This window comes from Erpetoichthys calabaricus, chromosome 3 (genome assembly GCF_900747795.2).
Source record: "Erpetoichthys calabaricus chromosome 3, fErpCal1.3, whole genome shotgun sequence".
Taxonomy (NCBI): Eukaryota; Metazoa; Chordata; class Cladistia; order Polypteriformes; family Polypteridae; genus Erpetoichthys; species Erpetoichthys calabaricus.
This window is the reverse complement of record NC_041396.2, coordinates 80406663-80427117: the sequence shown is the minus strand read 5'-3', so window position 1 is coordinate 80427117 and position 20455 is coordinate 80406663. Positions and strand designations below refer to the sequence as shown.

At 39.8% G+C, this 20455-nt stretch overlaps 1 protein-coding gene across 4 annotated transcripts in view; it reads right to left on the bottom strand.

The window, feature by feature from the left end:
- Window positions 1-19290, bottom strand: part of tnnt2a (troponin T type 2a (cardiac)) — a 33638-nt gene extending 14348 nt beyond the window's left edge. The window contains exons 1-4 of one of the 4 annotated variants that reach the window (XM_051925475.1): window positions 19093-19290; window positions 16497-16577; window positions 1866-1892; window positions 1597-1618 (exon numbers count right to left, since the gene is read on the bottom strand). In XM_051925475.1, coding sequence (XP_051781435.1) covers window positions 1597-1618; window positions 1866-1892; window positions 16497-16554 — 107 coding nt within the window. In that variant the 5' untranslated portion in view covers window positions 16555-16577; window positions 19093-19290. The remainder of the gene's footprint in view (window positions 1-1596; window positions 1619-1865; window positions 1893-16496; window positions 16578-19092) is intronic. The other 3 variants (XM_051925476.1, XM_051925477.1, XM_051925478.1) reach the window with 3 other exon arrangements.
- Window positions 19291-20455: the final 1165 nt, after the last annotated feature.

Sequence of the window (20455 nt, the reverse complement as noted above, 5' to 3'; positions counted from 1 at the left end):
TGAGATGTTGGTTTACAAGGAATTGCACTGGTGTGAATTCCCTCAGTGGCATTTTGTCAATGGGAGCTTCAAAATGGCTCATAAGAAGACAAAATGCATTCATGATAAACGAAGATACCAAAACAAAGTATTCATAACTCTAGAGAGGTGATAGGAGCCATATAATGATACCCAAATGTTCTTTGATATTCAAAACCCCCCAAACTGCAAAATAAGATGAGAAGAAAATATGTCTAATAAATCTTATATGCCTAATAACACTTTAGGTACTGTAAAAATTCAACTCTTACTCATTTACCTTTATGTAACAAGACCTTGGCAGGTCTTAATTGCCCTTATAAAGCCTCAGTAAATAGGTTCTTCGTCTCTGTGCAGCGAGATGTTTTGCTAGTAAAATTATTTCTGAATTCTAAGGATTCACTGGTCTTATGCTAAAGCATGCAATATCAGAGAAATGTGTCTCTCTTAAGCCACCTGTGGCCATTCCAAAGTGAAAGTATTTTAGTAGACCACATCGCTGAGATGAATAACATATCTACTGATGTTTTATAGGTGTTACGAAGACCCAAAGAAGTGTATGTCAATCTCTTGTTACATAAGAATAAACGAGTAATTAATGCATTTTTGCAGTACCTCAACTGAAGTGTTACCATCAATCCTGTTCCATGGGCTTCTTTCAGCTGTTTGTATCCTGGAGAAGACACTGCCTTTAAAAAGCAAGTTAAGTGTGTCCTTTCTTTGTACTATATTTCCTTGTCTTAACATCACTGCCACATTTACTAACAAGAATATCAAGGGGCTACGTAAACCTAGAAAACAAATCCAGTGTTTTAAGAAATATTTAAATTGTCACCTGAAATCAGAAAATCATTAGGGAATTGGTGGGGAAGCAAACTTACATCTGATAGATCAACTTTGTGTCCCTTTGGGAAAACAGTAAAAATTTCATCTGATGTCAATGATGAATTTGATTGGAGGAGCAAAATTCAAAACGCTTCCTTTGGAAAAGTATAATGATCACATGTGTAATCCACTGCGTCTATGAACACCCAGTTCTAATTACTTCTGTGGTTGGGTTATTAGGAAGTCGAATCATTGAATCCTTTAGCATTTAGGCCTCAAGTTAGCTTAAAATAAGATGCATGCAGAAGAGAAGCACTGCATCCACCCGTCCAAGTTATACGGTAAATGCATTTTCTTTGTTTTACGGCTGTGTGGCTCTGGAGGCTAATCCAGCAAATGGGGCACCGGGTAGGAGCCAGTCCTGGATGGGATGCCAGTCCCTCTGTGGGTACAATCCTTATTACTCATATGGGACTAAATTAGGGCCACCAATTAATAGAACAGACAGATCTTTAGAATATGGGCGTCAAAGTATGTGGAGAAAAACACTCGGACACAGGTAGAGAATGGAGACTTCTCACAGATGATGATCAGGTTGGGATTTAAACTCTGGTGACAGAATTGCTGAATTGGCAGCACTAATCACAGCACCATCATGACACTCACATCAGCACCGCACTTTCCAGAAGCCACTACACACCTTGTCCTATTGGAGGTGCTGCTTTCAGACAGTACACTCACACAAATACTTACTTTGGCTTGGGTTTGGCCTCTTCTGGGTGTCAATTTAAGATGAAGGAAAAAAAAAAAGAAAATGAAAAATACTGTTAGATGCAAGAACAAGACACTTTTATGATGCAACAGAATGTTTTTGCTTAAGTGTGTCAGTAACAACCTTCCCAGACAAGACTGTTTCCTGTATTTATTGCATTAATATTATTATGTAAGTAATGCAAAAGGTAGCCATTAGTTTCAAGCGGTCACTTTAACTGCTACTAATGAGAGCAAGGCAGATTCTTTACCTTCATCTTCATGCACTTCCTTGTGTCCTAAAAGCATAAACATTTTACATTTGCATGATGTATTTTTTTTTATGTAGCAACTAAATTTGGGATTGACTAGTAGGATTTTTTTCAGCTAATTCTAAATTTTTATCAAGAATTTACAAGTTACTGTTAGAGTGTCAGGAAGCCTGGTGACGCAGCCGTAGGCTCTGCTGATCTTTTGCAGTGTGGTATCTGCATTTTCGCTGCTTTTCTCTTTCAGTTTTCTTCCAGATCCTCCCAAGGTTTGTAAGTTAGGATACCTGGCAAATTCAGTGGGTGGGTGTGTGAGTGGTGCCTGTGTTGGACTGGTTGGTTCTTATTTTGTGATGTTGCCAGGGCAGGCACAGGTCTCCTGTGACTCTGAATTGAAATAAGTGGCTTTGAAAGGATCACATCATTAATGGAAGGCTAGGGCAGTATGACAGCACACTGTTTGTGCTGCTACCAAAACAGCTTTAGGAAAATGGATTTCAATTCTAATCTGGTAATGGGAAGAACTGACATTATTCCTATGGCACTGCAGGTATGTTTGTCAAGTTATGAAATCCTTTCACAGGCAAGTGTGGATCGGCTTGCCTAGAGGTTGCTTTCTGCTTTGTAACCGGTTGTGTCCCTGTGGTGCCTCATAACCATAAAATTAAATAGGTCAGTCCATTAATTTGGTTAAAGTGCAGTTGGGATGGTGGTATACTGGTCAGCAATCCACCTTAATAAAAGTATGCATGTCTCTGTGGCTCTGTGTGTCCGTCCAGTTGTTAGGTGTCTGTCAGTCCAAAAGATGGAGCATCACAAACATTGCCACTGCTTTTACAATCCCATACCAAATGGCATACAACAGAGACATACGCAATCCAGGGATCAATGCAAATGTTAACTCTCAGGTCTACATTGACTGCTTAGAATTTGACCAGTTTAGCAATGCTAGTAACACTTTATTACCTCATGCCCCCAAGCTGAACTCTCATCCTATCCCTGTCTGTGTGGCGTTTGCCTGAGCGCTCCTCATGCATTGATGGGTTTTGCTCCTTAATCCTTAATATGTTCATGTTCGTGTGTGACTGGACTGATGCTTCATTCCGAGTTTGATCCTGAATGGTACTCAGTGTTGCTGGTGTAGGCTCCACATAAAGTGGAATCAGAAAAGGGACGGATGAATAGAGAACACCTCATCTTCACAAGGTGACTCAGTCATGGATGATACTTTAGTCCAGAGGTCTGCAAAGTCAGTCCTGGAGAGCCGTAGTGGCTGCAGGTTTTTGTTCCAACCTGATTGCTTAATTTAAAAGCAATCATTGTCAATAACAGATCTTATTTAATTTTGCAGCTGGTTAGTGCTTTCATTTAGATTTTTTCCTTTCTAAAGATATCAGCCAAATGATTTGTCTCCTAAAGTGGATTAGTGTTTTTTTCTTTTTTCTTTTCAGTTTCCTTCCAAATATTTGATTAAACCAGAAAGTTCACTCTGAATACACACATGTAATTGGAGACAAGTTAGATGAAGAATTTCTGGTTCCTTTGTCATTTGCATCTCACAGTGTTCAAGATAAGCAAATAAGGGTGGGAAATCATAAGAAAATGAAGCATGAAATTGTTCCTTGTGCAATAAGTTTTCATTATGAAAGTGGGCTAGAACAAAAGCTGCAGCCATTCCAGCCCTCCAGGACTGACCTTTGCTTTAGTCCAGTGGTTTCCAGTTCCAGTCTTGAGGGACCCCTGCGGTTGCTGGTTTTAGTTTGGACCAGTCACACAATCCATGAATCATTTTACCTCAAGATGATCTGAGTGTTTAATCCGTATATACTCGCATATAAGTCGGGTCTTGAAACCCGAAAAATCGATCATAAAATCAGACCCCAACTTGCACACCCATTCAAAAATGCAACACTTATATTTTTTAAACCTAAAATCTTGCTTCAATTTCTCAGGCGCATCGAATTTTGTTACAGCAGCGCAGTTACTAATTTCTTCCACTACTTCAACGACGTTTAATTTAAAACCATCTTCATATTTTCTTCTGATCGAATGCTCCATCACAGATAAGGGATGCTCTTACGATAAAGGTGTATGAGGGTGTGAGATACAAAAAATACAAAACAGTGCAAACGTCGCTTCGGAATAGTTTGGGTATTACCGTGTGGTCACGTAGGCACAATATATAGAACAAAAAAGGCAGCGTGCTCTCAGGTGGGCGTTAGCATATCATAATCTCTTGGACTAATAGCGTGAGTTTTCCACATTTGACTTGTATGACCGACAGTATAAAATACCAAACATTATACTGTAAAATCACGATTTTTCCGCGGGAGAACTTAAATGTGAGTATATACGGTAGCTTCACTTTTTGCCGTTTCTTATTCTGTATTTCTTAAAGCACAGAAGTGTGAGATTTACATTCAGAAAGATTTTACAAATACTGTGTGTATATTTTTGCTATAGTTATTAGTTCTTAACTTTCTTTTGTAATTTTAATATTAATTCACATTTTTCCCTGTGGAATTTGTTCTCTTATCCTACTCTAAATTTAGAAAAAGAGAAGCAAACAAAGACCTGCTAATTAAACAAATCAAGGTCAATTTGAAGTAAATTGATACTGATTGTGGAATAATTTGAAACAAAAATCTGCAGCCATGGGTTTCCTCAGGACTTGAGAACCACCACATTAGTCCTCTTATTAAACTGTAGACCAGGGATTCTCAAGTTCTGTCCTGAGGTCCCACTGTGACTTCATTTCCCCAGTTTCACAAATCAGTGCCGATCAAATTATTCAGCTGGCTGGCCTTTTGTGAACTTGCATTTAGAAAAATCTGCTAGTATGATATTTACATGTAGAAATAATTTGAGAAATGTGTCTTTTTCCATAGCTTTAAAAAGCTTAACCTTCATTTACCATATTCTTTTTACTTCACCTTTTTCTATGGAGTTTGCTCCCTTATCACTTAATTGTATCCAAACACTGAAGAACAAATGACCCTGAATGATAAAGGGGGGCAGCTACCTCAGTGTCATATCTGCTTGCATGCTAATTAGTAAGAAATGCCAAAACCTTAAAAATGAGAAAAATCTTAAAAAGCAAGAAAGAGAAAACAATAATTCAAAATAAGACAAACAAATGGATGTTGCATTCCAGTAAGAAATGAACAAACCTGTTCTGTAATTTCTGGATTGATGCAAAAAGGCATAAACTGGGAAATAACCGCTTTCTTAATGAAAACAGGGATACATTTAGACCAGGAGAGGTTTGGATGAATGCCTGTAGGGAGAACTCCTGAGCTAAGCTTTTTCTTCCTGATTAGCACACAAGTGAGTATGAAACAGTGGTGGCAGCTCTGCTTTACCGGCCAATGTCATGTAGCATTGCTTGTCAGTATTTGGATACAATTAAGAGAGCAAACTTCTCAGAAGAAGGGAAATGAAAAAGAAATAGTGGAGCAAAGTTTCTTCTGAGTGCTCCATAGGCATGCAGGTTAGGTGAATTGGTACTGCTAGGTTGGCCCCAGTGTGCTTACGAGTATGTTCACCTTGTGATGGGCTGGCATCCTATACGGGGATTGTTGCACCCACTGTTTGTTAGTATAGGTTCCAGCTTCCCCTTCATTCTGATCAGGACCAGTAACCCCGCGATTCTCGAAAGAATCGCAAATCCAAGAATGGCAATCACTCTCTGTTTCCTGCGATATTTGGAGGGATGAAATATCATGAAGGGTGGGTGCGTCCTGGGAAATTCTTCATTTAATTAAATAAACATATTTGTACTAAAGTGGGTTCTGTTTGGAGCTGTGACTCATCTGGTTCTGGTGTTTCAGAAGCGCATGTAGGCGCCTTTGTTTATTGTTTTTATCCATGCAGTCTCTTTTTTGTTTTTCTATGGCTGTGTCATCAGCCAGAAGTCGTTTGCTGACAGCGGCGGATTCGCGTGCTGAAGTGACCATGGCGGCGGATCCGGGCATGGAGGGCTACATTACTAAACGAAGGTGGTATATGCAGTGGTGTGGGCGCTCGCATTCGGGCGGCTGTACAACCTGGCGTGCACGCTATACCTCAGGTTTAGTTCACAGGTCGTAGTCATACGGGTTCGTTTTTGTATTTCTAATCGTTGAGCTGTTTCTTTTTGGAGCCATGACTCCTTTGCCTGTGCTGTTTCAGAAGCACGTTGTGGGTGCCTTCATTCATTGTTTTTATCCATACGGGCTCGTTTTTGTATTTCCGTTAGTTGAGCTCTTTCATTTTGGAGCCGTGACGTCTTTGCTTCTGGTGTTTCTGAAGCGCGTTGTAGGAGCCTCCGTGTATTGTCTTTATCCATGCTGTCTCGTCTTTGTTGTTCTGTGGTTGTGTCGTTAGGTAGAAGTCGTTTACTGTTAGGAATCATAATCCAACTTACTTTTAATACTGAATTACTGTTATGTGATTCAAATATGCCACACTGACTGCTGGCACAGTGGATTAGAGCAGGTTTAGTTTACAGGTTGTGTTGTTTGTAGCCTTTCTGCAGTTTCTTTTTGGATCTGTGCCTCTTTTGCATGTGGTTTTTCAGAAGCGCGTTGTAGGCGCCTTCGTTCATTGTTTTTATCCATACGGGCTCGGTTTTGTATTTCTAATCGTTGAGCTCCTTGTTTTTGGAGCCGTGACTCCTTTGCTTCTGCTGTTTCAGAGGCGCATTGTAGGTGCCTTCGTTCATTGTGTTTATCCATACGGGCTCGTTTTTGTTTTTCCGTAAGTTGAGCTGTTTCTTTTTGGAGCTGTGACTTCTTTGCTTCTGGTGTTTCTGAAGCGCGTTGTAGGAGCCTCCGTTTATTGTTTTTATCCATGCGGTCTCATTTTTGTTTCTCTGTGGCTGTGTCGTTAGGTACAACTCTCACTTTTAATACTGAATTACCATTATGTGATGCAAATATGCCACACTGACGCGCTGTGCGCATGCGCCTCGGTGCGTCCTGCGTCTGCCATCCGTGCATATATTAAACTGTCGTTTAGTAATATAGATAAGCAGATTTGGAAAGTGGAAGGACAGATAGCAGAACATGGCTGTCATACTCTGCTCCTGGATAGCTGTAGTATCTGCAGCTGTTTTCTATCAAGTCACCAATTACTGCTGCTAATGAAACATTGCCTACATTTTCATTGGCTTACATTTTAAGATTCAGAACCTTTAAATATTTCCAGCAGCCAAACAAAAATGAGATGCAAAGCAATCCATCAGATGACCACCTATAAGCCTGCTCACCCACTCAGTGTCTAGTGATGCCACATCTGCATGGTATCAAGTCTCAATCCACACTTTTTTTCTGATTAGTTCCTAGTTGGTGGAATGAGCGGCCCACCTCCATCCAAACTGCTGACTACCTCAATGTATTTAAGAAGCAATTGAAAACTCATCTGTTCTGCAAATATGTCTAATTGATAAGAAAAAAAAACTTTGCTCTGTAATATTTTATATTGTTGGTTAATTTGTTGTTTAAATTTAATTGCTTTTCTAAATAAAAGCAAAGCAATTCCCATTTAAAGTTTGTTGTCTAGTTTTTGCATATGCTTTTCCTGCAGTGCAGATCATTTCATGTCTCTCTGAGTCTGGCTTATGCTTAACCGCATTTACACAGAATTCTGAGCCCAAGTCACGCTTGGAGCTGTGTGGCCTTCTAGCACAATAGCTTTGTAAGGGACCCCAATGATTGCAAATTATTAGTTATTACATCTATTCACTTGTGGCAATCAACTTTAGTTACCTATCCTATTACACTTGCTGAATAAACAGGCCCTAGCCTAATGTTACACGATTATGTCTACCTCTGTTGTAAGTTGCTTTGGATAAAAGCATCTGCCAATCACATAAATATAAATGTAAACGACCTGCTAAATTCACCTCCAATATGTCCGCCACTCAATACGTGTTTCAATGAAGTATTTGAAACGAAAAAACTGAATGCCTAAGAAACATTCACCTGCTGTAGTTCACAAAGCATTTTGATGGTATCCTTCAGAAGAAAATCTACAGCTCAGGAAATGTTTGGTGTTAAGGACTGAGAGCACTAAGGAGCCATAGAGTTATGTAACATGCTTCAGCATGAGCAAGAATTGGCTTCTAATTAACCTCCTTAGCATTTACCCCGAGCATGACTTGGGTTCAGAATTCTATGTAAATGCGGTTAAGCCTAAGCCAGACTCAGAGAGCCATGAAATGATCTGCACTGCAAAAAATGCACACGCAAACATTAGACAACAAATTTTAAATGGGAGTTGCTTTGCTTTTATTTAGCAAAACAATCTGGCAATGTGGTAAGCGAATTTACTTGACTAGATTTCCTAAATTAAACTAAATAATTGTAAATACAAATTTTTTGATAAGTCGATAAATCTTACAACAAGGAAAGCTAGATTTAATGTCATGATATTGTGATGCATGAGTCACTGTCTTGCACCCCAAACAGGAGGCTTAGTCTCAGTACTTTAGCAAAACCAGCTTTATTCAACTTGAAACAGGAACAGCACGGTTATTTATTGTAGCGTGATCTACCACTCTTTTATACACAGACACAGCAATCAGGCAGGGTCGTGGCTAAGTAATACTGTTCCCTGCATTTATAATGTTCCTTGCATCACCCATTGGCGACAGGCATTTATAGTGCGACCGCGATCGGCTCGTAATTGTTTCTGCAGGGCTATGTTGCTGCACTGTGAATCTGCGGTTGCCTCCACAGATGCGGCAATCGCGCTTTGGCGTGTTGTCCCATTGTGGGTGGGTGGGGGAGGGGGGTCCCAAAAGAGTTCAGAAATCTCACAACATAAATACCTTTCACTTTCTGCAGTTTGCTTTACAGTGTTCAGCTTGCATAACTCTCGGGATAGTGTTCTGCTGCCATCTAGTGGATTAAATAATAATCATGCTAGAAAAAATCTAATGAATATTTCTAGGCATTCTGCCGCTTTATGGTAACTCTATGCCAGGGGTCTGGAACTCTGGCCCTGAAGGTTCACAGTGGCTGCAGATTTTTGATCTAACTAGTTTTATATTTATAGGGGAGGCCTAGCTGATAATGAAAGCAAGTTAACTAATACTTAACCCAAAAGATCTTTTAGCTTTAGCAGTAAATAATTGGGTTCTAAGAACCCTTAATTGCCTATTTTAATTTTAAATTAAGTGATGAAGATGTGTCTTGTAAGAATTAAAGTACTAAGAAGCCATATAATTAAATAACAAGTTTCATTACCTGCTAGGCCTGGCCAATAATTACAAAATTGGTTGGAATGAAAACCTGCAGCCACTGCAGACCTCCAGGACAAGAGCTGAGCACCCCTGCTCTATTCTAACTCCTCCATATTCGTGAGTTGAGTGGAGCCTTCAACATAAAATACAATGGCAAATGAAAAGCCAAAAAGATAGTTTTAGAACAAACTGAAACAGAATGAATTGCTTGAATTGAGTGATAGTGATGACGATGTAAATCTGTCAACTAATGTCAATGTCAATTTATTTATATTGCACATTTAAAACAACATAGGAATGCTGTGACCAAAGTGCTTTACAATAAAAGAAGAAAACAACATACAATTAACATAAATAGAAATAAAATAAATGAACATAAATAAAATAAATAATAAATAGAAGTAAGATTATAGAATCACAATGAGGAAACCATCAGTATTACTGATGGTCACGGAAAGCAAGTGAATAGAAATGAGTCTTTAATCTTGATTTGAACAGTTCAATTTTTGACGACTCCTTTATGTAATGAGGTAAAGAGTTCAAAGGCAAAGAGCAGTAGCAGCAAAAGCCCTGTCCCCCTTAGTTTTACACTTGGTACGAGGAACAACAAGAGATAACTGACCAGAATTAACTAATGTTGACATGGACAGTGAAACTCACACTGTTTAGTAGATTTGCTACTAGGGGGCTCCGCCCCCTGCTCGCTTCGCTCGCCAACCCCTGGTGTTGGGAATGACAAAGAGCGTGATGTATGAATGAGATATAGAATAGTGTGACGGTGTAGATGATGCAAATAGAAAGCAAACAATAAAGTGTGTGGCACAGTGTAAAGGTTTATCTGAAAATTTCTTTGTACACGCCGTTTAAGTGTAAAAGGTAATTCCAGCTCAGAACTTGTAAGGTCATTTAAGATGGTTATTGTTGTGATCAGAGTCAAGTTTGTCAGAGCTTAGAAAGAGTTGTGTCTTTCCAGGAAGTAATGGAATGACTTGGGTATTTATGTTTTCCACATTAATATTTTTTGGACATAATATAGTGCGTTGTGTTAAAAGGGGCATTTGGTCTAATGAGATTGCTGTTCCAAATCTCTCTGTAACTAAGTCGTCGCAGATAAAGGCTTGAGGAATTGTAATAATATGTGGCTGAAGTCCATCTGTATTGGTGAGTGTACCATCTCTCAGTTGTAATAAGCAATTGTTATGATCTGGTTCTGGACATCGTATCTTTTTTACTAACTGTATCTTTTGAAAGCAATGCCAATTGTCTGCGTATTTTAAGGTGCACTGAACAATAGCTGAGTGCATGGCATCTGGAAGAATAGCTAATCACTGTCTAAAATCTCCTCCTCATAAAAGTGCCTTTCCTCCAAATCGAATATTATTATTCATAAACGTTTGTTCATGCCATTGAACATTCATCAATAAACAACATTTTTTCAAGACGGATGTCACGTGCAGTGCCACCGTTAATGTTCATAGTGGATTCCGATTTGTAGGATCTAATGTAGTTGATAAAGATTTCACTTTCAGGTACATCGTCAGTTATAAGCTTCTGTAGATATTCAGTATATGAATGTAAAGAAGGCAGTCTAATTTGACCCTTTTGACAACAACGTGTAAATGTATAACTTGTATTGCCAGTTGTTTCTTCAGGGAAGTGAACTGAATGACAATGATTGCAAATGACATTCATTAATCCGAATGAATTTTCCTGGTGTATGTTTTGCTTGTGCCGTTTGAGAGGCGCGTTGTTGCATGTGTAGTATTTGGGACGTGTTGTTTTGGAGCTGTAATCGATTTGCCTGTGCTGTGTGAGAAGCCCGTTGTAGCCTTCGCTGCCATTAACGTATGTCTGAGACGGGAGGTGTTTCGTTTTGAATCCATGTCTGTTGCGATGCAGCACTTTGATTGATAGTTTGCGTCATGTGGATCTAGGATGTAGATTTGTGCATATTAAATGAACTATTGTAGGATGTAATGCAGTTCATAAAGTTTTTACTTTTAGGTACATCGTTAGTTAGAAGCTTTAGTTGAGCTTTGAGTTTTTGGAGTCGAGTCATTTTTTCTTTTAGAAATATGGATAAGTAATAAGGAGTATTGCACTCACTGTTAATATGGAGCCTTTTCTGCGGTTGAACGGTTAATAGTGCCTTATTGTAATGAGATCCACCTATGCTGCATAGCCGTCTATTTTGTTGTTTCTTTCGTGTTCGTGTGTTTGTTCCTGTTATCCTTTCCTTTTCGTTTTGTACCCGTGACCGTGTATTCATGACTTGTTTCTTTCTCAGCATGTGAAATATGGATAAGTAATAAGGAGGATCGCACTCACTGTTAATATGTTTCCTTTTCTGCAGTTGAACGGTTAATAGTGCTTTATTGTAAGGAGATCCACCAATGCTGACACCTATGCTGTCTAGTGTGAAGGTGTTGATGTTCACTTTAGAATATGTGGCTTTGGGTGTCACTTCTTATGGATGTGTGCGTGTGGGGGGGGTTGAGGATTGTTGTCGCGCGAGCGTCTTCTTTCTTTTTGTGTTCCTGTGTCTTGTTGAATCCCCCTCTTTGTGTGTGTCCCGTCCCTTGCTTGTAGGGTCTGTGAGGTGGTTTTGTGTTCTTTTTTTTGTGTTCCATGGGCTTGTTGAATCCCCCTCTTGGTGTGTGTCCCGTCCGGTGCCTGTAAGGGGGGGGGGGGGGGTGCCTTGCTATTGTGCGCGAGCCTCTTTTTTTTTTTTTTTTGGGTCTAGTTTCGTGTGCAATGTGTTTCGTGCTTTGCCTGCGTTTCCTCATTTCTCCATTTTTCCTGTGCTCACTCCTTTTTTCTGTGGTCTTGTCCGCCTCTCGCGGCCCCTCATCCGCCTCTCTCGCCCTCTTTTGTCCGCCTTTCTCGGCTCCTCAGCCGACTCTCGCGGACTCTTTTTGCGCCTGCGCAGTATGTCGTTTTGCAGCTACGGCCCATTGCCGGATGTGCCTGCGTCCATCATCCGGTTTAGCATTCTCGGTTAGTAATATGGATGCTTATGTTTGATGTTGCCTTGATACTACTGCTGACTATCCTGCAAACGTCACAGTAAACCATTTGCTTATTGTAGCTACTGGCAGCTTGTCACTGCAGACACTAGTGGGTGTTTTTCAGCTTCCTGATACTGCAAAGCAAATGGGGTAAATCAATCCAGGGATGGTACTGGTCCACAAAACAGTTGTTGAAGACACTCATTTTCAATCAAAAGTGTTTTCTAGTCTTGCAGCGCAGACAGATGCAGTAGCACTGATCTCTTCTGAAAGGCGTTATGTTTTGTTAGCGTATTTGTTGAGCAGTGTAATTATAACTTATACTGTATGTCAGGGAAGACTTACTAAAAATTAGAATTCTATGAAATGAGAAAGATTTCAACAAAGAATTCCAACAAGAACACATCCCGAACAAGATCATCCACACAGTGTGGTCTCCATGGATTACGATACCGGTATGGAGACACAGGAGGCAGCATAGAAAAAGGAAGCAGAACTGGTGTACGGAGCAGGCTAAAGAATGCTCCGAACAAGCCTGCATTTACAGTGCATTACTAATTCCAGATCGTTCAGCAATAAAATGGAAGAATCGTAGTTGATCAGCACAGAAATCAGTTTGGGACTGCTCAGTCATGATAATATCTGAGACTTGGCTACATACAGGGGTCCCTTACAAAGCTATTGTGCTAGAAGGCCACACAGCTCACCGTGTTGACAGGAACATAAAGTCCAGTAAGAGCAGAGGAGGTGGGGTTATGCATTCACTCTAATAATATGTGGCGCACTAATGTAACCATCATAGACTGGCACTGCTCGCTAGATTTAGAGTGCATGACAGTAAAATGCTGACCTTTTTATCTGTCATGGGACTTTCACAGTCATTATTATTGTGACTTTGTATATTTCACCAAATGCTAACACCAAGACAGCACTAGGCATCCTACTAACAGCAATCAGCAAACTACAGACTGCTGTACTAATGGGATTTTTATCATAGCTGGAGACTTTCACCATGTAAATTTGAAAACACTCCTCCCTATGTTCTACCAACATGTGACTTGTCCTACAAGAGGACTAACCACATTGGACAATGTTTACAGCAACATTAAGGAAGGATACAGAGTCTCCACCCTCCACTACTTAGGTTAGGCCGACCACTTATCTCTTTTTTCCACACCTGCATACCGACCTCTTATTAGCAAAACAAAGACAACTATGAAAATCATCCAGACCTGGCCTGAAGGGGCTTCCATTCAACTCCAGGACTGTTTTGAGTGCACATACTGGGATATATTTGCACAACAAGACTTAGAGGAATACACATACACTGTCTTGTTTTATATGCAGAACTGGGTAGACAGTGTCACTTCTAGAAAGCACAATCGATGCTTCCCTAACAGTAAACTGCAGATAATCAGAGACGTCAAGCTACGGCATAAAGAGTATAATCAACCTTTACGTCTGGCAATGGTGAATTATATAGTGCTGGCAGATCCAATTTGAAGACAAACTTCAAGAATGCAAAAGCAAATTACAGACAGAAGGTTGAAGGTCATATAAATGATCAAGACTCCCAACGTGTATGACAAGGAATCCAACACTTTACAAACTATAAAGGCAGCAAAGACCCAACCATCAGCAGCAGCAACTCACTAGCAAAGGAACTCATCCACTTTTTTGCCCTTTGAAGTGAATGAGGTGACTGAGGCAGAAACCAAGATGGCACCATTATCAACTACTAACAGTATGGCATTTACTGTTAGTACGAATGATGTCAGAAGTGCTCTACACACTGCACTGACTCACTTGGAATACCAGGGGGAATATGTGAGGATGATATTTGTGGACTTCAGTTCTGCCTTTAACACAGTCATCTCTAGCAGGATGGTGATCAAACTGCTCAACCTGGGTGTCAATCAGCACACATGTAGATGGATCAAGGACTTCTTAACAAACTGACCACAGACTGTTAGTCTGCGGACCCACCACTCCATGACACTGACACTCAGCACTGGAGCTCCACAAGGCTATGTGCTGAGTCCTCTTCTTTATTCCTTACATTCTCACGATTGCACACAAATACATAGCAAAAATACAATAATCAAATTTGCAAATGACACCTTTGTGATGGGACTGATACATAACAGTGATGAGTTTGCCTATAAGGATGATGTCAGCAAACTGTCTGAATGGTGCTTCATCAACAACTTGGCACTCAACACCTCCAAAACAAAGGAGCTGATTATCAGCTTCAGGACACAGGAAGAGGAACCTGCTCCTCTATACATCAGAGGAGATATAGTAGAGAGAGGGCTTAGGTTTAAAATTTTTGGCACGCACATCTCCCAGGACCTCACATGGTCTGTTAACACAACTTTTCTGGTGAAGAAGGCACAGGAGTGACTCTACTTCTTAAGGATGCTAAGAAAGGCTAACCTGTCTAAGTATCTGTTGGTGTTCTTCTATATCATACTTACCTGTGGCTTTCTGGAATGGCATGCTGGCTGCTCCATGGCTGACAAGAAGGCTCTTCACATAGTCATCAAATCAGCACAAAAATGACTAACAGCCAGTTACCTTCACTAGAGGACATACACAGAACTTGATGTTTACGAAGGGCCAAAAAAATCATTAGGGACCCCTCTCACACAGGCCGCCACCTTTTTCCTCTGCTCCCTTCTGGTCTATTAAGACACACACTTCCATACAACTGAAAAGCTATTAGAGAACTAAATTTTGTTAAATAACTTTACTGCATCTGAGTGCTTTTAATCTAATGTTTTTCACTGCCACCTATGACACCAATGGGACAAAAGTGAAATATTCAGAGACTCATTATAATCACTGTGAAATGGAACTACTCCACTATTTACTTTTTGCATTTTCTACCTTCAATGTTTTATTGGTTTTATTGTTTTATTAGTTTATATTAATGCATGTGTGTAACTTAAAATGCAGAGTATATGTTGAATCTGATGAAGATACTGTTTTTATTATATTGTATGTACTCTTCAGGGACACACTAAATTTCATTGTACATGTACAAGACATTCTATTCTATAAAATAAATGCATTTCACTAATAATAAGCTCATAAATTGCACAAACTGTGGAATATATTTCACGTGATCATCAAAAATATGCAGAAAGTGTATGTTCCCGATCATGACATAAGTATGACGAAAGTCTCATGGGTTACAAAGGAAGGCTGTTGTGGATACAATCCATCATATCCAAATGGGCACGATTCAGTATCGATTTGTACATGCTGTGCCAAGCAAGCTCTAAGTACATCTGTAATTTTACAAAAAAAAATGATTGACATCTGCTCAAATAGTGCCTATGTGCTTTGGTGACTACATCAAATGAAGCACTTATCACACAAAACATTACACAAAGCACATATACTAAATCTGCATTAGTATAGTAGTGGATATTACACTTACTGTATCTTTCCTGATGTGTTGACGACTTAGTCTTACATGTTTCTATTGCACACAATAGCAACAATTTTGTCTCTTTTTTCTGGGAGTAAATATAACACTAAGGAGTAATGAAAATGGTGGCACCCAAAAAACTAAGTTTCATATCCCTGAGCTAGCTAGCAATCTTCAGTCTCTGCATTGTATTATTGTTTAATTGCTGGTCAAACAAAAAGAAACAAGGTGTTTTAAATTTTAAAAAGAAAATAATTTAAGCAATGAAGGTTGTTCTGTTAAGCATAAACATTTGGTTTAAAAAGTGGCAGGAGCAGAAGTCTGCAGCCACTGTGGCCTTCCAAGATCTAATAAACATGTAGTAGAAGAAAGTTAAGCATTTATGCATTTTTGAATTTCTTCTAAATGTAATTATTATCCGAGAGCATTTTTCTGAATGCAAAATAAGAGAAGAAAAAACACCAACTAATTAAACAATTAGGTACAAGAGTGACTCTTTGATTTGTGAAAATAATTGGAATAAAACTTGAAGCTATAGTGGCACCCCAGCATGAAGTTGAGACCTTCTTTTCTAGACCATTGCAGTGTATACACATGCAGGGTCAAACATAAACCTCTTTGGAGTAAATAACTTTAAGGGGATTCTCACTGCAAGTCATATTTTCCTGCCAGGTTTATTCTTTAGATGTCATTTGACTGAGTAATAAGAACAATAATGTATGTGCCACAGGAGGTACAGAGCACAGGAATGGCTTCTTCCAGCAGCTTAGCTGTAGGTGCAGAATTTACAAGGCTGAAATGAATAATCAACTTCCCTGTCATGGGTATTCATCATAAAACCACACCCCTAAAAGACATATTCATAAATAGAATTAGCGGAGCAGGCGGCTTTTTTTTCCTCCTGACATTCAAAAGTTAATCTGAAAAGGGTTTCACTTACAGATTCACAGCTTACAGATATTTACCTTCTTCAAGCTCCTCATCTTCTTCATTCTCTTGATTCACTTCTTCTTCCTCCTCCATGTATTGTACTTCATCTTCATTATCTAAATGATGTGAAAAGTAATGTAGCTATGATTTTACCTGATACTCAGATTTTCTAATAGCAGAAATTGAATAGTTGACCTTCTAAAAGGACAAAGCCAATTGTATTGAGAATTAAAATTTGCTCAGATATAATAAAATGCTGGGTAGAAATGAACAGAGTTAATGGACTGCACAAAGTTGCATTTGTTTTATGAAGCATTGCTTTGTTAATGTTTCTTTAAATTTGTTTCACTTTTCCATGAATTTGTAATATATAGCTTTATGATATTTATTGTATATTATAGGAGGAGAATATATTGATGACTTAAAGAAAGAAGCAGCTTTCTAAAAATAAGCCATTATAACTCACCATAGTTTTAGCAATAGGATCTCTGATCATAATTTCTGTTAAGAGCTCTAGCCATCTGTGATGGGGATGGGAAGAGCTGACCAGAGTGGGACAGGTCAGAGGCATTGGTTTAGCTTGTATGAGCTTACAACTCATCCTCCGAAGAAGAAGGCCTGGACTAAAAGGGACAAATACATCTACAACTCTGAAAGAGAAGCAGGTTTGAGGTGGCAGTTTACAACTAAATTTTCTGTATATCCTTTTTTTTTTTGTTTGTATGAAGCTACATTTGGGCATCCTTTAAAACTGGAGAAAATGCTGTCAGGATCAAAAGTTGGCTAGTTCTGGTGGGGAGGGAAGCTGTAGTAGGGTAAAGAGTTATAGCTAAATAGGCTTGTTCATTGAATCAGGAGAGTACACCATGACACCCCATTAGTCAATGAGGTATGACAAGAAACCAAAAGAGTGGTATAAGCTTGGTCTCTCTCTTTCATTTTCGTTCACTCTCTGTAGACACTTTCAGAAAGGTCAGGTAACCTGCTACTGTCATTCCATCCATGGGCCACACTGGACCACATCAGACCAGAGACCAATGAACATAATAAGACAGAGAGCCACCTGGTAGTCTATTATCAGGTTGTAGTTTTTACCAATGTTTATTGTACTCTGTTATTCTGCGCATATTATGTATAATGGATGAAAAAATATGTAAGTTTCTCTCCTGCCTGTTCTGGTATTCTATCTAATTGACTGAAGTTACAGATATAAAAGTAAAAGCAATCCTGACAGTATGTTTAGAGTATGAGATTTGGGGCATTCTGTTATGGTCGATGTAATGAAAAGTTTAAAGGGAAAACAGAGGTCTCTTTGGATGTAACCATGTCAAAACACAGTGGAATATGAATCTCACAGTCTGAAATGAGGATGCTGGATGAAAATGATTTTATAATACAGTGATCCCTTGCTATATCGCGCTTCGCCTTTCGCGGCTTCACTCTATCGCGGATTTTATATGTAAGCATATTTAAATATATATCGCGGATTTTTTGCTGGTTCGCGGATTTCTGAGGACAATGGGTCTTTTAATTTCTGGTACATGCTTCCTCAGTTGGTTTGCCCAGTTGATTTCATACAAGGGATGCTATTGGCAGATGGCTGAGAAGCTACCCAGCTTACTTTTCTCTGTCTCTCTTGCGCTGACTTTCTCTGATCCTGACATAGGGGGTGTGAGCAGGGGGGCTGTTCGCACACCTAGACGATACGGACGCTCGTCTAAAAGTGCTGAAAGATTATCTTCACGTTGCTACCTTCTGTGTGCAGCTGCTTCGTGAAGCGACATGCTGCACGGTGCTTCACATACTTAAAAGCTCAAAGGGCACCTATTGATTTTTCAGTTTGTTTTTCTCTGTTTCTCTCTCTCTCTCTCCCTGCTCCTGACGGAGGGGGTGTGAGCTTCCGCCTTCAACAGCTTTGTACCGGCGGTGTTTCGCATACTTAAAAGCCAAACAGCCCTATTGATTTTTGACTGCTTGCTTTGTTCTCTCTCTCTCTCTCCTGACCCGCACTCCTTTGAAAAGGAAGATATGTTTGCATTCTTTTAATTGTGAGGCAGAACTGTCATCTCTGTCTTGTTATGGAGCACAGTTTAAACTTTTGAAAAAGAGACAAATGTTTGTTTGCAGTGTTTGAATAACGTTCCTGTCTCTCTACAACCTCCTGTGTTTCTGCGCAAATCTGTGTCCCAAGCATGACAATATAAAAATAACCATATAAACATATGGTTTCTACTTCGCAGATTTTCTTATTTCGCGGGTGGCTCTGGAACGCAACCCCTGCGATGGAGGAGGGATTACTGTACTGTGATCTTTATGGAATGCTTCAGGTGATACTTGTACTATGTAAGATGCTGTACTGAGTCGCTCAGCCTGAGGTAATTTTGGCATCAGGTGTCAGAACACTATGTATTCACAGGCTCAAGTTGGGTAATCCTGGGGTTTACGTTGGGTGACCCCATACGCCATGTCTATTGATGTCCACTTACCTAATCCATCACATACTTTATTTTCGATGTACAGAGGGTGCAAAACAGAATTAAGACTAGATTCTTAAATGACAGATCTGAGAGCTGAGCAAACACTCCAAAAATGGGATCCAATGGTTGTGTGTGACATATACATAGTACAGACCTTCTTGTAGTGTTTCTTCAGCCACCACCTCCTCATCTTCTTCTTCTGATCATAAAAAGAAAAGCAAAGAATCAATATAAAGAAGAGATGGGCTAGGAGGCTAACTGCGAGGCCAAGATGGATTGTTCCAGATGAAAAGTGGCTTCTCTTCAATTCCCTACTTCATAGATAGAGTGTTCCATCTTACCTTCGTGTTCCCTAAAAGAAAACAAATAAGATTTTAAATGTTATTGAAATAAGTAACAAAAACTTCAATATTCCATAACATTACCAAAACACAACATTCTCCAATCCCCTTTTCCAATGTAGGGTTGAGAGCCCATTTATGAACACATTCCTTGAAATGGGCTTTTTAAGAATGGACCTCTTGGGGATGTGGGAAGAAAAAACAAAAGAAATCTCACAAACACGCAGAGTGGATGTGTGGATTGCACAGGCTCTTTTAATTTAACACTGATGAAATGTCTGCTTTGTTCTGTCTCATTAATTTTATGAAGGAGCACAGAAGCTGGAGCTTTCTAGACTTCTGAATGTTATGTGGGCAGGATTACTTGCACAATAAATGATGTAACTGATAAGTATTTAGGAGACTATATGTTCTGCACACAGAGGATGAAAGTTTGAGAAAAGAAGGATAAAGGATTGAAAATCTGTCTATATTGGTGAACAATTGCCATAATGCCAGGTGCCAAAAAACCACATTAGATAAGAGGAAGCAAAATCCTATGGAATGCATGAATAACAGTTGTGGTTTTACACTCAGCACTCAAGTGAGCTCAGGAGATTGAATTGCAGTGACCCACCCATATGTCTGTCTCAGAATGATTGATTTTATAATCCTACCACTTTATTATTTTTTAAATGAAGGATGAATTAGTAAATAGCACTTTGTTTGCGTGTGTTATGGCTTTTAAGTGTTTAATCTCAATAATTGAGTACCACCTGTTCAATCCCATCCATCCATCCATTTTCCAACCCGCTGAATCCGAACACAGGGTCACGGGGGTCTGCTGGAGCCAATCCCAGCCAACACAGGGCACAAGGCAGGAACCAATCCTGGGCAGGGTGCCAACCCACCGCAGGACACACACAAACACACCCACACACCAAGCACACACTAGGGCCAATTTAGAATCACCAATCCACCTAACCTGCATGTCTTTGGACTGTGGGAGGAAACCGGAGTGCCCGGAGGAAACCCACGCAGACACGGGGAGAACATGCAAACTCCACGCAGGGAGGACCCGGGAAGCGAACCCAGGTCCTCAGATCTCCTGTTCAATCCCCTTTTCACCTATTATTAAACCCACTCTGGGTGGGGCAGATCCTACTTCTATTCCCTCTGAGTGGGGAGTTCTCAGAA